Raw genomic sequence first — 18,191 nt, 5'->3', positions numbered from 1 at the left:
TGAACAAATCTGGGACTCACAGAATAGACCCTGTGCTCACTGATGGAGACACAGCAGTTGTGTCCTCTCTGTCCTGGCAGAGTTCACTGAGCAGGGACCTTTGTGTGGTCTCAGCAGGTGCTTCCTCCCAAGGCTTTCTAGAGAGTGAAGTCACCCTCCATGCTCCTCACTGTGGGGTGTGAGCTGAGCTCAGCACCAGGGCTCAGGGAGGGGCTGGGTGGTCACTGAGGGACACACATTTGCATGGACAGCCCCTCCTCTGGCAGAGGGGGGAGAAGAAAAGGAGGCCTGGGGCAGCCCAGCCCCACTGTGGGCTCAGGGCTGTGAGCACCATGGCCTGGACCCCTCTCCTCCTCGTGTTCCTCTCTCACTGTGCAGGTAGGGACAGTCCTCCTAGACACAGGGCAGCCGTCCAACCTGTATCAGTCACTTCGGTTCAGACTCTGAGAAACTTTACTTCAGTTTTTGTTCCATGTGCCATTTGTGTTTGCAGGTTCCCTGTCCCAGCCTGTGGTGACTCAGCCGCCCTCCCTCTCTGCGTCTCCTGGAGGATCAGCCAGATTCACCTGCACCTTGAGCAGTGGCTTCAGTGTTGGTGACTACTACATACACTGGTACCAGTGGAAGCCAGGGAACCCTCTCCGGTATCTCCTGAGGTTCTACTCAGACTCAGATAAGCATCAGGGCTCCGGGGTCCCCAGCCGCTTCTCTGGATCCAAAGACACCTCGTCCAATGCAGGGCTCCTGCTCATCTCTGGACCTCAGCCCGAGGACGAGGCAGACTATTACTGTCAGATCAGGCACAGTGGTGCTTCCCACAGTGACACACACCAATGGGGAAGTGGGACATAAAGGTCAACCTCCACAGCCTTGATTAATGACAAATTAGCATTAAAAAAACAACTTCTACATGCAAAGTATATTTGAAAGCAATTTCTGGTTTAGAATATCTACTACCAAGTTTTTATTCCATATTTCTGAAGTCTAAGGGAAATGATACCAATACTAAAAATAGATTATTCATTATGTCACTAAAATTTTGCCTATTATCTATGTGTTATAAAACCTGAGTTTCTGGGACTGCTGCTCTTCTCTCGGAATAAGAAAAGGACTTTTTTTTTTCCAGAACCCGGGGACCATCCCAGCAGGGGGACATTCTCCACAGCCTCTCAGGAGTCAGACCAGTGACCTTCTCTCCTCCCAAGCACCTGTGCACAGGCAGCAGAAGAGCTCTGAGTACCCTGACGAGGCACCAAGATGTGAGGTCCCGGGTGGCAACTCTGGCCCGGGAGAACTTCCAGCACAGAACTGGTGCATCCTTTGCTGGGCACCTGCGCCTGCTGTTCAATCAGGAGAGAGGGGGTTACCAAGTGAGAAATTTGTGAACTGTAGCCAAGAAATATTTTTTAGGTGTCTCAGTAGGGTGAGAATGCTCTGCCTTTGCTGAGGAAATGTGGAACCCACTCCAGGGAAGAGGGTCAGTTTGGTCCAAGGATGAGACGCTCTTATAGCCAACAGCGGTCAGTGCTGAGGGACTCCCAACAGGGGGCTTCCTGAGCCCCGAGGCTCTGACTGTGTCCCGCCCTCTCACCCCACAGGAGCTTTCCAATAATCTGGGGTGATGGTGGGCTTTGGAACCACAGTAGCAGGGACTCCCTAGAGTCTGTCACTACCCCGGTGAAGACAAATGGACCAGTGCCCGAGGTCACCTTCTCCTGAGCATGGAGCAGCAAAAACAGTGAGCATACAGCCAGCACACCCCCCTACCTGTGACCTAGGACAAAGATGCCTGACAGTCAGGGGTCCAGCCCTCTTCTTTGGCTCCTGGTTGTGATCAACATGGCCTTGTTGACCACCTTTGACCTCTAGCATGATGAGGAGGCTGACTATCACTGTCACTTAGATAGATACAACCCCATGCTCAGAGAACACCTGTGCCAAGGGAAAGAGAGTTAATCATAGCCCTCTTCTCTCCAAAGGCCCATTTTTCCTCTGTCCTTGATTGTGAGCATCACCAGAGGCAGATTAAGGTTGGTTGATGCCCCGGGCACAAAAGAAAATATTGGACCCCTCACATTACAAAAAAGTGTAAAGTTGAGGTTTTACGGCACCCTTCAGAAGTCGGGGCCCAGGGCACGGGTCCAGTGCATTCGCCTTTAAATCAGCCTCTGACCAACACCCCCTGGTCATAAGAGAGCTTCTGCTGTCACCTGGATGATTAAACCAAGCATCCTCATGGTCTTGTCTCAGTCTGACTTGAACGGTCAATAAAATATTTACTTTTATTACTGGTCTTACAACTCACACAGAGTCACTTTGTACTGAGATACAAAATATCCCTCAGAGCTGCTGGGCAGGTGACAAGAAATGCACAAGTCTGGCGAAGCTGCTTTCTCTGCTTCCTGGAGGTCACCCTCTGAGGATCCCTGATCTCCAGGTTCTGGGGGACCCTCCCTGTGAGGACATGGCTCTCAGACCTGTCACCTGCTCCCTTCCTGCACTGTGACCACATGACCTGTCATACCTTTCCCTCTGTGGTTCTTTGTTTCATGTAATAATGAACAGATATCTATTTTTTCAACCTAGAATTTATTGATTTTACCCCATGAAAATTACTGAACCTTCTCATGAGCATGGAGCAGCAAACACTAAAAAGGAACTAAACAGGGCTAATGCAAATTATTAACAATAGGCCCTGAGGATCTTTGAAAAGTGATGAGGCCCTGGCCGGTTGGTTCAGTGGTAGAGCGTCGGCCTGGCATGCAGGAGTCCTGGGTTCGATTCCCAGCCAGGGCACACAGGAGAGGCATCCATCTGCTTCTTCACCCCTCCCCCTCTCTTTCCTTCCTGTCTCTCTCTTCCCCTCCCGCAGCCAAGGCTCCATTGGAGCAAAGTTGGCCCGGGCGCTGAGGATGGCTCTGTGGCCTCTGCCTCAGGAGCTAGAATGGCTCTGGTTGCAACAGAGCGACGCCCCAGATGGGCAGAGCGTCGCCCCCTGGTGGGCATGCCAGGTGGATCCCGGTTGGACACATGTGGGAGTCTGTCTGACTGCCTCCCTGTTTCCAACTTCAGAAAAAATACGAAGGAAAAAAAAAAAGAAAAAAAAAAGAAAAGAGATAAAATATTCTTTCGTAGTAATGTTGAGGAGAATTAAACTAGACAAAAAATACCTTAAACTTATGATATATATATATTTAAGGGTGGGCCAAAGTAACATTGATTTTATACTTATATTATTATTTATTATTTATCTTTTCTTTATTATTTATTAATTATTATATTATTTATTTGTTTTGCAGCTATTAATCTATTTTTGCTCATCCCTGTGTATATGTATTTCTAGGATGAGTTCAAGTATCAATGAGAACACACTGAATTGATCAACGAAAGACCTGCCTTCTCTGACAATGTCATGTTCTCATGACAAAGACACAGGTAAAGAGCCAGGACGTGTTCAGTGAGGACAAGGAGCCAGACGGGAGCCCTGACAACCCCAGAAACCAAGTCAGTCCACCAGCAAGGCTGACCCAGTAGAATAATCACCAAGTTGGAACCAACAGGTTTCTCTGCAGAACCTTAATCCTGGATCTTGTTTTAAGGTGTTCACTTACCAGTAATGAACCCAGGGGCCAGACAGAAGCAAACTCAAATGTCAGACAATCCTGTAATATTTGGCAACATTGCATTTCATTTTTCTGTCTGGAGATCATTAGGAAAGTACAAAGAAATAATGACTCAATCCCAGACTCCACTGAGGGAACCTACTCATTCTACTGCCCTGGGTAGTGACCTCAAAACGATTCAACTACACAAACCAGAGCTCTTCCAGGAGAGCTGGGTGATATGAAATGTGCTGCAGGATGTGCGTTCTGAGACCAGCAGGGGGCGCTGGTGGACTGCGCCTGAGAGCTCAGGGTTCTGGGTCAGGCAGGCTAGGAATGTTCTCTACTGATTCTTGCACACTTGGGCAGGCAGTGTCCTCACTGAAGTGTGACCTTCTTGCACCTGTGGGACCAAGAGGGCTCATGAGCAGTTGATTCTGACTCACACACTTACCTAGCATCTCAGCCCCCTTCCAACAAGGATTCAATTGTCCAGGCCTGATTTACAGCTTTCCCACCCATGTCAGGAACAAAGACTTAGAGACTGCACTTGACCGGACACAGCAGCCTTGGGTCTCACTTGGGTTTCCAGTTACAGGAGGTGAGAGTGTTGGGAAAAGAAGTGATTTAAATTGGGGCATCTGCACTGTGAAAAACTGTGGAGAATATAGTCTTTATTTTTTGGAGGTAAAATGGATGAGTAATAAATGTCTGTGTGTGTTTTGTTGATCCACCTGCAAGACAAGCTCTCTGAGACCCCTTAACAGTGAGAGGGACACCCTTAGCCCCACACCCCCTTTGTCTACAATCCCAGTCACCCCAAGTCCCTATGTGATGTCACAAGCAGCTTCAGAAAAGGGGGTTCAGTGCACCAGTGCTCCTCTACTGGAGGGCCTGGTGTGTCAGAGAGGACAAGTGAGGTGGGGTCTGAGGGTCGGGTGGACGGTGTGTGACTATCCTGAGATTTCTCTGATCATCTGGCAGCTCCCTCAGGGCCACCCGGGGGCTTGGCCATCAGTGTGCTCAGTGGGTGAGCTGTTCCTCCAGGACCCATGCTGATCAAGTCCCAGGTACCTCTGCCTCCGGTTCATCTCCTCCTTCTCCTTCTGGTCTGTGAGGACCCCGGCATGGAGGGCAGGAGTACTTGCAGAATGCTGTGAATAATGATGGAGATAAAGGTCACCTTTGCCTGTTGCTGATTTTTGTGAATGTCCCTTCCCCATCTCATTAACTAAGATACTGCATTTAGTGCTAAATTATGCACGTACGTGAGTGTTTATTAGAATGTTTATCAATGCTATAACCAAAAACTATGACAGCTATATACTTTTGAGTATTCTCGAAAATATGAAGAATATAATTGGAACCCCCTAATCTTTGAAGGTTTGGTCGAGGTTCCCTGTGAAAATGTGTGTATCTTATGGCATTCAGTGAAGTAGTTTCATTACGTTTTTAATTTTTGTACAGAAATTGTTTTGTTACTTACTATATTTCTACTAGAGCCAATTTTGTATGTGTAAGGCCAGTGAAACTGGTCATGCAGGTTCACACTGGATTCGGGAAGACGGTAAAGGAACGGTAGAGACAGAGTATGGTGGGCCATTTCGTTTATTAAAGTCTCACAAAGGTGGACAAATAAGCAGCAGGAAAGAACTGCTTCCCTCTCTCTCTCCAGACTCACCAGCAAAACAGGCTGGGGGAAAAACCCCTTCTCTGGCAAACAGTAGCAAACAATGGTCCCTCCCAAGCAGGCAGGCAATCCACAACCTGCAATCTGCCGCCCTGAGGGCAAGCACCAGTCTCACATAGACTGTACACACATGGCGCTGCCCCGTGCTCAGGCAATATTTAGGCAAAGTGCAAGCGAGCAAACCTAACACACTTGTACCACATTGGATTGTGCAAAAGCATGTTTCAAGGAAAGCTTGCATTTTATCTATTTTTAATAGAGGTTATCTCTTAATTTTTATAAATTTTTCATTCTTACATGTTTGACCAAGAGGGGGCACTGCTGGGTTGCCCTGTTGTCTTGACATAACTGCTCAGTAAGGAACATTCATTTAAAAAGTTAAAAAATACAATAATAATAGTAATAAATAAATAACTGTGGACCTCAAGTCTGGGGCCTGTGATCACTGATGAAGACTCAGCAGCCCTGTGATCTCTGTCCTGGTGAAGTAGTGTGCACAGGGACCTTTTTATTTTCTTTTTCCTGGGTAGGTGCTTCCTCCCAAGACTCCCCCAAGCAATAAAGCCAACCTCCATCCTCCTCAGTCTGGGGTGTGAGCTGAGCTCAGCACCAGGGCTCAGGGAGGGGCTGGGCGGTCACTGAGGGACACACATTTGCATGGACAGCCCCTCCTCTGGCAGAGGGGGGAGAAGAAAAGGAGGCCTGGGACAGCCCAGCCCCACTGTGGGCTCAGGGCTGTGAGCACCATGGCCTGAACCCCTCTCCTCCTCGTACTCCTCTCTCACTGCACAGGTGGGGACAGGCCTTGGGGACCAGGCCTCATTTCCCAGCTTCGTACCCTGTATACTCAAACTAATGTAAAAATTCACCATGGTCTCTGCCTCAATACTGATGGTGTGTGTATTTGCAGGTTCCCTGTCCCAGCCTGTGCTGACTCAGCCGCCCTCCCTCTCTGCATCTCCTGGAGCATCAGCCAGACTCACCTGCACCCTGAGCAGTGACTTCAGTGTTGGTGACTATGGTATAGTTTGGCACCAGCAGAAGCCAGGGAGCGCTCCCTTTTATCTCCTGTACTACTACACAGACTCATATAAGCACCAGAGCTAAGAGGTCCCCAGTTGCTTCTCTGTATCCAAAAACTCATTGACCAACTCAGGTGACCTGCACATCACTGAGCTGCAAGCCTGAGGATGAGGCGGACTATTACTGTGCTACATGGGACGGCAAGGCTAACAGTTACACAGTGTTCCAGACCCACAGGGGTGTGAGACAAACCTCCTCTCCGCTCTCCAGTCCTGGTGCCGTCACCCCTGCTGGGCTGTGACCAAGTCTGGCTCAGCCGTGACTCGTGTTGTCAGATCGTCATCCAGCACCTGCTGTTCCTGGGACCAGTAGTTGTGAGAGTGTCACATCCTTGTCTCCAGTTCAACTTTTAATTATTTTTTTCCCTTCAGTTTAACTTTTAGATGGATTTCTTGCTCATATGTTCTTGGCGTGTCCATGTTATCACAGGCTACAATTCCTTGCTCAGAGCAAACATTTCCCATAGGAGACACTGTGGGGGAGAAAGCAAGCTCATTCAGGCCAAGCTCAGTTCAGGGTGACAAAGTGACTGACGGTGATTCTGGTCTGGGTGCTCCCAACTGAATGTTGTGATACAGCCAATGTGCTGAATAAAGTGTATTCTATATACGAGCAGGGAACCATCAAAATTTCAAAAATAACAACAGTACTTTGTTTAAACAACATGTGTATTAAATACTTAAGGATAAATCTGAAAAAATTGGATGTCTTATATAGTGAAAAGTATAAAACATTGCAAGGAAATTAAACTTAAGTAGATATCTCAGTTTGTGGTTCAAATTAACAAAATGTGGTTAAGATGACAGCTTTTCCCAAATTGAATATAAAACTAATGGCAAAGTCTTCAGATAAAATACACTTTCGATAAGGATGAGGCAGAAAATTTCAGCCAAGAAATGGAAACTGTAAGAAAAGATGTAACTGAAACAGGGGCCCTGGAATAACTTTCTCTGCTTCCATGAGACCTGCTGCATGGGGCTGTAGCAACCACACCAAGGAGAGGGGGGACAGCAGCCTCCGTCCCAGAAGTGAATTGTGTTTGTGTGAGAAAGGTCTGATTTTCCATCCAGGATTCACAGATGCAGGTTCCATTTGTAAGCCCTGGAAATACACTCAGGAGCCCGGAAGTCAGTTTTGAGACACTGGATGAGAAGTCTTACTCAGCAAGTTGCAAGGACACAGTCTTTTATCGGAGTGAGGTGACAATCAGGAACGAGATCCTCTACAGCAGAAGCAGCAGCAGCATGACGTGGACAGGGCGGCCTGGCAGCAAGAGCACCGGGCAGCAGCCCTCCAGCCGTGGGCCTGGGAGTTCTGTCTCTGAGCCTTCTGACATGGAACCTCTGGCTTCCGGTCTGGCAAGGGGTGCTTCCCATGGGTCTCTGAGAGCCTGTCCCAAGTAAAGGCTGATCAGTAGGATGTGATAGAGAATGATTTAACGATGTGTTGCAGATCTGTGAAGAATGAAGGTACAACCCCTCCCCCTCCCTCTGTGTTCTCATCTGTCTGTGGTCACTTTCCTTCCTCTGACTTCACAGCAGAGCTGACTGCTGGCAATTCTCTGACTGCTCCCTGAGGACCTGAAGACTCACAAAGGTCTCTGGATTTGAGGATAACTAAAATGTTTCTAATCTCATGTTCCCAGTCTGGTTACTTATCTACAGACAGACACTTAATCTTGGGGACACAGATTCCCTCTGGGTAATGAATGGTAATGAATGGAATGGTTAGTGGGAGGCAGATGCCAATGTCCCCAGCTCAGGGGTTAAGGACTGACCAGAATCTGACCGGAAGGATCCCATGCAATCTAATCTCAGGCCTTTGTCAAGAAACCAAAGATGTGAGTACTTTTCTCATTTGCACCCAACCCCTGTCTGGTGGCTCCCTTCTTGTCCTCAGGAGGACACAGGAAGTCACCTCCTTGCCTGGTCTCCAGACCCAACCCTCAGCTCTGAGCAGATGTGTTCCCTGTAAGCTCCTGCCCTCAGATACCAGACTCCCTTGTAAGTACTGGGATTCCCGCAGAAGCAGAGGTCACCTCAGCTGACGGGAAAGTGGGACCTTGATGCCTGAGATCCACGTGCTTAGTCCTGGGTGTGCCCCTAATCTTACAGCCGAGTCCGGGTGTCAGGGCGTGGTTCTGCTCAGAGTGGGAGAAATCTGTGACAGTTTATGAGGCAAAAGGGAGCCCACTGTCCTTGTCATTTCATCGTGCAAGGCACCTTCCTTAGGTCCATCAGTACCTTGGAAGATTCTGGAAATGGAAGGTAAAGTCTCCATAGCAGGTGTTGGGAAGGACACATGAGAATTTTGTGAATGTAAAGCTTCACAGTGAACCAAAGCGGGGGTCAGTAATGAAGGTGAAATGAGTCTATTTGTTTCAAAATGATCATTTTTGTTGATTTTTTAAAATTGCAATTGTTTTAAGTGGAAAAATACACATAATATTTTTAATACATGCCTAAATGCTGCCAATTACATTCAATTACTACTCCTGATTTTACAAAAGTAAATATACACATAAAGAAATAAAAAATACTCCCTTAATGTCTTAATGATTGTGCATCTTTATTCCAGAGAGGAATATTGTTCCTAAAAATAAAAATCACCAGCATCATTACCATTTCACTTGGACCATTCACCCTGGCTGCTGACACAACGACTGTGAAAAATGGCAACCAGGGATGTATCAGATCAATAATAGACATTTTAAAAAAGGAAGCTATTCAAAGATGTGGAATCAATTTAATTATTAACTAATGGAGACTACCACCATGTACATAGGGGAAAGAAGAGTGAATTGAAAATTCATTAATTCTAGGCTACAATGAATAAAAATACTATATAGTTTTAAAATTATTTTATAATATACATCATCTTAACCCAAGTATAATATATATATATATGTATATATAAAAACTTTGATCATATCTGCAGGAAAAATAATTACAAAGTTCAACAATGATTACAAAAGAACATTTGAACAAGTGGTGAAGTATTTTTTTACATAACAACACAGGAAAAATGTTAACACTGGAAGTTAGGCAATATAAGCACTTTTATTATTTACATTATTACTCATTTACATATTCTTTCCCTTGAGAAGGTGTGGAGGTGCATGTAAGTGGAGTTGATACGACTGTACAAATTCCTCTTTGTTACAGGGATCAGTAAATGGCAGACATCAGTTACTGATATCACACAGGGTCCTTGTGCCTTCTCAGTGCCAGGCTCTCCAGCAGTGATGTGCCAGGAAGGTTGACAAAACAACTCATAAGTTAATAGTCACTCTCTCTGTCACACGCAAGCAAGGTTTAGTCCTTCTGGTGGTCCATCACTGCCCTGTCTGTGACTGTGACCAACACTCAGTCAAGTTTTGTATTCTGCTGTCACTTTCACTTTTGTTACAATGCAGAAGGTCCAGCGATAAGAATACAAGTACAAGTTTGGGATCCATGGTCCCCAGCTGCTTCTCTGCGGCTCCTGCTCATCTCTGGGCTCCAGCCTGAGACGGACTGTTACTGTGTGACTGGCACAGTGGTGCTTCCCACAGTGACACACACCAATGGAAAAGTTGGGACAAAACCTCCACTTTTCTGAGATTTACTTCATGACAAATGAACATTTTTAAACAATTTGTATTGATACATATGCAGACAATACTGAGAAGTACCTTTTGATCCATTACGTGTCTACTCGATATCCTCCCCTATGTTCTGAAGTCTCAGAAACAGAAACAAAACCAGAAACAGGATACTTAGGCCCACACTGAAACCCTCCTGTGAAGCACCTGTAATAAACCTGGCAAGCCTGTGAGACTGCCTCTTCCCTTGTGATAAGAAGATAGTGTTTCTATTTGCGTGTGTGTGTTGGCTGCTGTCATTTTGTATTTGACAATCTAAGGAAAAAGGATCAATGTCGCTGATTAAATAGCCTGGTACTGGCCCTGGCCTGTGGTGCTCTCTCCATAGCACCATCACCTGGTCAGGTTTATTTTTATTTTTAATAGAATTTTATTGGGGTGACACTGGTTAACATAACTATACAGCTTTCAGGTGCCCCATTCTACAACAAACCTCTGAATATCGTTATGTGTGTGCACCACGGCTCACGTCAAGTCTCTGTCCATCACCATTTATCGCCTCTCCCATTTCCCGCCTCCCCCAGCCACACTGTTGTCCATGCATCAAATAAGAAATTTTATAAAGGACTTACAAAATTGTCCTTTATAAGTCAACACCAAACAAACAAACAATCTTATCTTTTTTTTTCATCATAGCACAGCACCCTCCCAGCAGGTGGACGGTGTTTCACAGCATGGCCTCTGCACTTTGAGGGGTCCGAGCAGAGACTATATCATTCCTACCGGGCTCTGAGCTCAGGGCTGGCCGAGGAGCCCGGTGTTTCAGGGCCGAGTAACCAAGGGTGAGATGCGGGGTGAAGACTCAGGCCCAAGAGGAACCCCAGGAGCAGAGCTGGCCTGTAAACCGTGCTGGGTATCTGCGTCTTCAGCTGTGAATTCAGGGAGAGGGGGAACCATAAGGGGAAATGTGGGGCCTGAGGCTGGGGAATCCCTTTTAGGGTCACAGGGTAGTGTGGGATGCTCCACCGTTGCTAGGGAAATGCTGAGTTTCTTCATGGGAAGTGGGTAAACTGGGTCCATGGATGAGATGTTCTTATCGCTGGTACCACACAGGACCATGGGGAGTCTATTGAGGGGATTTCCTGAGCTCACAGGCACTGACTGTGACCCCATCTCCTGTCATACCCAGTAGAATCTTCACATCTCTCCAAGGTGTGGGCTGGGCTGTGGGCCCATCACCAGCAGGATTTCCCCAGTCTGTACCTGGGCCACGCCCTGTGTGAAACTCTTGATTAGTACAAATCTAAGGTCCCCTTCTCCTGCACAGAGCAGCAGGTCTATTGGTGCTAACAGATCCCAGGCAGAATGATACATGGTGACCCCAACAGAGGGGACTGCCCCTCAGGGGTGCAGCCTGGCTCTCTGGCTCCTGGTTTGTGCACCCAGCCTCCTTGACCACCTCTGGATTCCTGCCCGATCAGGAGGCAGGTTATCACTGTCACATATTTAAATACAACCCAATGCTACTAAGAACTACCATTATATGTGGAAGTGAGATAACACCTACCGAGCTCTGCCCGGTGACCCATCGCTGCTCCGTCCCTGACTGTGGCCAACAGGAGCTCCGGTTGTACTTCTGCTATTGCTTCTGTTACAAACCAAGAGACCTATAATTCTCACCTTGGTTTAATCTTTACAGGGTCAACAATATATCTTCCTTTCTTACTGGTCTGTCTAATGTGAACAGAATCACCATGTAACCAGTTTTAAAATTATTCTTCAGAGACGCTTGTAAGAATGACAAAGAAAGCAGGAGCCGAGTGTCTGTGACCTGTTTCCCTAAGGCCACCTCTCCCACGTGATCACCAGGAGACCACAGGGTGTGAGGGTATGAGGAAATACTTTATTATCTGTCAGTGCCACAGAAGACAGATATGTATTGTATCTAAAATATTTTTTAAAACAAATTTTTGAGAAGAATTCTCCTCAAATGTTGACTGTTCAACTGTGTTCCCGATAAGATACATTGAGATCCTAACATGTAAGACTCAGAGTGTGGTTTCATTGGAAAGGATTGTCTTAGCTAAGATGTGGCCTCATTACAGTAGGGTGGCCTCCTAATCTAACGTGACTGTTGTGCACAGGAGAGGATGGTCGTGTCAAGACAGGGAAACACACGAAGATTGACGTGTGAAGGGGGGCAGAGATTAGAGTTACACAGCTACAAACTGTGGAACCCCGGACATTTCAAGAAAACCTTGATTACCTTGGGAGGGACACAGAAGGGTTCCCCTGCAGGTGTCAGATGGATGATAGCCCTGCCGTTTCGATTGAGCACTGCATCATCCAGGAAAATGAGACAATGCATTTCTATCATTTCTATTATTGTGATCTACCCACGGTGTTGTATGTTGCTATGGCCTCCCCGGGAAACTGAAACATCAAATAATCAGCATAAGTATAAGGAGACATCTCCACACATTTCCTTCAACTTGGTCCTCAATTATTTTCCCAAAATTATTGTCACATACTTGCTTATATTTGTACCATTTATTACTATTAAAAGTATTTAAGGTTAATTTAAAATTTTTCCTCTGCATATATATATATATATATATATGATTGCTGTATATGATTTTGATTGTGGAGGCTAATGCAAATTATGGGTATTAGCCAATTGTAATTGTTTACTGATATCAGTGTGTGAGGATCATCTTGTTATTATCAAAAAACTGCTCTGGTTATTTATTCATATTCCATGTGGAAAGGGGAGATGCCTGCCATTCTCAGTAGGAAGCCTGGAGAACACCATTCTGGATGTGTGATGCTCACAAGAGGAAAGGGGAAACCAGTGTGATGGACAGGGCGGTTCGGAAGTGAACAGATGAGGGTGAGAAACATTTCACAACAAAACCCCAGTGGGAACTTGGTGCCTGTGAGAAACCAGGGATCCTCAAACTTTAATCTGCACAGGGACCTTCTGGGGACCTTGTAGAATGTGGATTGTGACTCAGTGGGTCGGGAGTGGGGCTGTCAATCTCCATTGCTAAAAGCTTTCCTCTGCAAAGTAACCTACACACGTTTCAATACTAGCAAACTCATGAGATTGGTGTGAAATGCGAAGGGAGGACAATTGCATTCATAAATGGAAGAGAAACTTTGACAGAGGAATAAAAACATTTGATTTTAAAAGAAACTAATACCCATGAATAAAACTGATGCCAGTGGAAATGGGGTCCTTTCATGGTGTCGCAGGGAAAGCATTGTAAGAGACTCACGTATGGGAGGTGGAGGCCCTGTGGTGAGGTTCACATGGTGGAAATAGAAGACTGACCCCAGTTCCCCACGGCTCATCTTTGTCCATCCCACCATTGCAAATGTCCACCCTGGTCTTCCTAAGGCCCTGGAGAAAGCCAATGTCTAAACCTTCCGTGTCATGGTCAGTACAGTTTAGTCCGTGCCTGGCCTCATCTGGCGGGCAGTCTTTTCTCAGGGTCACTTCAGCTGGCACAGTGCCCAGGCAGCCTTTGGAGCCCACACCACTGCTGCTATGACCACATGCTTCTATGGAGAGAAAATGCGCCAGGGAACAGGGTATGCATATGTTACAGGGATGGAGGAAAACAGAGAAAAAGAGAGAGTTCATTGTTAAGCTTGGGTTATATTATCTCGAATTTGGGAACAAACATGTGCCCATTTAAACTAATCAATCAACTTCTCAATATTTAGCAAGGATAATTTGGATCCTTCCTCTAAACAATTCATTACTTAGATCTTCTTGATTTCTATATCTTTTATCCAACCCAATCCTTTTCCAAGGCAGGACTGACAGGCCTCTTTGGTCGCCATCTTGGTTCCTACTGCACATGCCTCATAGTGGAAGCTCATCTACCTGTGCCGTCTTCACTTGTACTGAGCATGCTCCCAAGAGAGGAATTTCTTGGCTCTTTTTATTTCTTTTCCATTAATGACCTTTCTTGCTTACTCCAGGGGGTAAAAATTAGGTCCCTAGGATAAAGGATAACCTGGGGTATGTGTAAAGCTATAATTCCTAGTGAAGCCGTTATTGCCCTTTTTGTTTGTTTTGTTTTTGTTTTTGTTTTTTTCAGGTAAAATATCGTTATAGCATTTAATTTTTTTATTAAATTTAATGCAGTGACATTGATAAATCAGGGTACATATGTTGAGAGGAAACATCTCCAGATTATTTTGACATTTGATTATGCTGTATACCTCTCACCCAAAGTCAAATTGTCTTCCGTCACCTTCTATCTAATTTTCTTTGTGCCTTTCCCCCCCACCCCCTCTCTCTCCTTCCCGCCCCATCCCTCCCACCCCCCCATTACCATCACATTCTTGTCCATGTCTCTGAGTCTCATTTTTATGTCCCATCTATGTATAGATTTATATAGTTCTTAGTTTTTCTGATTTACTTATTTCACTCTGTATAATGTAATCAAGATCCATCCATGATATTGTAAATGATCTGATATCATCATTTCTTACGGCTGAGTAGTATTCCATAGTATATATGTATCAAAGCTTTTTAATCCACTCATCCTATGACAGACACTTGGGCTGTTTCCAGATCTTCGCTATTGTGAACAATGCTGCCATAAACATGGGGGTGCATTTCTCCTTTTGGAGCAGGTCTATGGTGTTCTTGGGGTATATTTCTAAAAGTGGGATAGCTGGTCCAAAAGGCAGTTTGATTTTCAATTTTTTGAGAAATCTCCATACTGTTTTCCATAGAGGCTGCACCAGTCTGCATTCCCATCAGCAGTGCAGGAGGGTTCCATTTTCTCCACATCTTCGCCAGCACTTATTCTGTGCTGTTTTGTTGATGAGCGCCATTCTGACTGGTGTGAGGTGATATCTCACTGTGGTTTTAATTTGCATTTCTCTAATGATTAGTGATGTTGAGCATTTTTTCATATGCCTATTGGCCATCTGTATGTCCTCTTTGGAGAAGTGTCTATTCATTTCTTTTGCCCATTTTTGGATTGGATTGTTTGTCTACCTGGTGTTGAGATTTCCAAGTTCTTTATAAATTTTGGTTATTAACCCCTTATCAGATGTATTGTCAAATATGTTCTCCCATTGTGTAGTTTGTCTTTTTATTCTGTTCTTATTGTCTTTAGCTGTGCAAAATCTTTTTAGTTTGATATAGTCCCATTTGTTTATCCTGTCTTTTATTTCACTTGCCTGTGGAGATAAATCAGCAAATATATTGCTCTGAGAGATGTCGGAGAGCTTACTGCCAATGTTTTCCTCTAAGATGCTTATGGTTTCACGGCTTACATTTAAGTCTTTTATCCATTTAGAGTTTATTTTTGTAAATGGTCTAAGTTGGTGGTCTAGTTTCATTTTTCTGCAGGTAGCTGTCCAATTTTCCCAACACCATTTATTAAAGAAGCTGTCTTTACTCCATTGTATTTCCTTACCTCCTTTGTCAAATATCAGTTGTCCATAAAGCTGTGGGTTTATTTCTCTGTTATGTTCCATTGATCTATATGCCTGTTCTTATGCCAGTATCAGGCTGTTCTGAGTACAATGGCTTTGTAGTATAACTTGATATCAGAAAGTGTGATACCTCCCACTTTATTCTTCTTTTTTAAGATTGCTGAAGCTATTCATGTTCTTTTTTGGTTCCATATAAATTCTTGGAATATGTGATCTATATCTTTGAAGTATGTCATTGGTATTTTAATTGGTATTGCATTGAATTTATAGATTGCTTTGGGTACTATAGATATTTTAATGATGTTTATTCTTCCTAACCATGAGCAGGGTATGTGCTTCCACTTCTTTGTATCTTCCTTGATTTCTTTTATCAATGTTTTATAATTTTCCAAGTACAAGTCTTTAGTCTCCTTGGTTAAATTTACTTCTAGGTACTTTATTTTTTTGGTTGTAATAGTGAAGGGGATTGTTTCCTTAATTTCTCTTTCTGACTGTTCATTGTTGGCATATAAAAATGCCTCTGATTTCTGAGTATTAACTTTATATCCTGCCACTTTGCTGAATTTATTTATCATTTCAAGTAGTTTTTTGACTGAGACTTTAGGGTTTCCGATATACAATATCATATCATCTGCAAATAATGATAGTTTTACTTCTTCTTTTCCAACTAGAATGCCTTTTATTTCTTTTTCTTGTCTGATTGCTGTGGGTAGGACTTCCAGGACTATGTTGAATAAGAGTGGTGAAAGGGGGCACCCCTGCCTTATTCCTGATCTTAAGGGGATTGCTTTTAATTTTTGCCCATTGAGTATGATGTTGTCTGTGGGTTTGTCATAGATGGCTTTTATCATGTTGAGGTATGTTCCCTGTATTCCCACTTTGCTGAGAGTTTTGATCATGAACGGATGCTGGATTTTATCAAATGATTTTTCTGCATCTATTGAAATTATCATGTGGTTTTTCTCCTTCCTTTTGTTTATGTGATGAATCACATTGATTGATTTGTGAATATTGTACCAGCCTTGCCTCCCCAGAATAAATCCCACTTGATCATGGTGTATGATTTTTTCCATATATTGTTGGATCCGGTTTGCTAATACTTTGTTGAGAATTTTAGCATCTATATTCATCAGGGATATTGTCCTATAATTTTCTTTCTTTGTGTTGTCTTTGCCTGGTTTTGGAATCAGTATTATGCTCGCCTCATAAAAGGAGCTTGGAAGTCTTCCTTCCTCTTCAATTTTTTGAAATAGCATGAGAAGGATAGAAGTCAGTTCTTCTTTGAATATTTGGTAGAATTTACTTGTGAAGCCATCAGGCCCCGGACTTTTCTTTGTTGGGAGTGTTCTGATAACTGTTTCTATCTCATTTGTTGTAATTGGTCTGTTTAGGTTTTCTGATTCTTCCAGATTGATTTTTGGAAAATTGTATGTTTCAAGGAATTTGTCCATTTCATCTACGTTGTCTAGTTTTTTGGCATACAGTTCTTCATATTATTTTCTTACAATATTTTGTATTTCTGTTGTGTCAGTTGTTATTTCTCCATTCTCATTTCTAATTTTATTTATTTGAGTCCTCTTTCTTTTTTTCTTGGTGAGTCTAGTTAAAGGTTCATCGATCTTGTTTACCTTTTCAAAGAACCAGCTCCTAGTTTCATTGATCCTCTGTATTGTTTCTTTAGCCTCTATGTCATTTATGTCTGCTCTGATCTTTATTATTTCCTTCCTTCTACTACATTTGGGCTTTACTTGTTCTTTTTCTAGTTCTTTTAGATGCAGGGTTAAGTTGTTTATTTAAGCTTTTTCTAGTTTTTTAAAGTGTGCCTGTAATGCTATGATCTTCCCTCTCAGTACAGTTTTTGCTGTCTCCCATAAATTTTGAGTTGTTGTATGCTCATTGTCATTCGTTTCCAGGAATTTTTTTATTTCTTCTTTGATCTCATTCTTAATCCATTCATTATTTAACATCCTGCTATTTAGTTTCCATGTGTTTGAGAATTTTTGAGCTTTTCTGTTGTGGTTTATTTTTAGTTTCATGCCATTGTGATCAGAGAAAGTGCTTGATATGATTTCAATCTTTTTAAATTTGTTGAGACCACTTTTGTGCCCTAACATATGGTCTATCCTAGAGAATGCACCATGAGCACTTGAAAAGAATGTATATTCTGCTGCTTTAGGGTGAAAGGTTCTGAAGATTTCTATTAAATCGAGTTGATCTAGTGTGTTTTTTAAGTCTGCTGTTTCTTCATTAATTTTCTTTCTTGAGGATCTATCTAGTGATGATAGTGGGGTATTTAAATCCCCTACTATTATAGTATTGCTGTTGATCTCGATCTTTATATCCATCAAAGTCTGCTTTATATATTTAGGTGCTCCTATATTAGGTGTGTAGATGTTTATAATAGTTATATCTTCCTGTTGGATTGCTCCCTTTATCATTATGTAGTGGCCTTCTTTTTTTTTTTTTTAATCGCATCTTTTTTTTTCATTTTTTTTTATTTATTCATTTTTAGAGAGGAGAGAGAGAGGGTGAGAGACAGAGAGAGAGAGAGAGGAGAGAGAGAAGGGGGGAGGAGCTGGAAGCATCAACTCCCATATGTGCCTTGACCAGGCAAGCCCAGGTTTTCGAACCGGCGACCTCAGCATTTCCAGGTCGACGCTTTATCCACTGCGCCACCACAGGTCAGGCTGTAGTGGCCTTCTTTATCTCTTACTATATTCTTTGCTTTAAAGTCCATTTTGTCTGATATAAGTATTGCTATCCCAGCTTT

At 43.7% G+C, this 18,191-nt stretch overlaps 1 gene segment (V, D, J or C); it reads left to right on the top strand.

Moving 5' to 3' along the window:
- The first annotated feature begins 312 nt into the window (after window positions 1-312).
- Window positions 313-852, top strand: LOC136393961 (probable non-functional immunoglobulin lambda variable 5-48). The segment is given in 2 exon segments: window positions 313-378; window positions 494-852. Coding segments are annotated over 2 exon segments (405 nt in total).
- The last annotated feature ends 17,339 nt before the right edge of the window (window positions 853-18,191 follow it).

The sequence above is a fragment of the Saccopteryx leptura genome, chromosome 2, assembly GCF_036850995.1.
Source record: "Saccopteryx leptura isolate mSacLep1 chromosome 2, mSacLep1_pri_phased_curated, whole genome shotgun sequence".
Classification (NCBI taxonomy): Eukaryota; Metazoa; Chordata; class Mammalia; order Chiroptera; family Emballonuridae; genus Saccopteryx; species Saccopteryx leptura.
The sequence above is the reverse complement of the archived record's forward strand: the minus strand, read 5'-3'. Positions and strand labels throughout refer to the sequence as shown.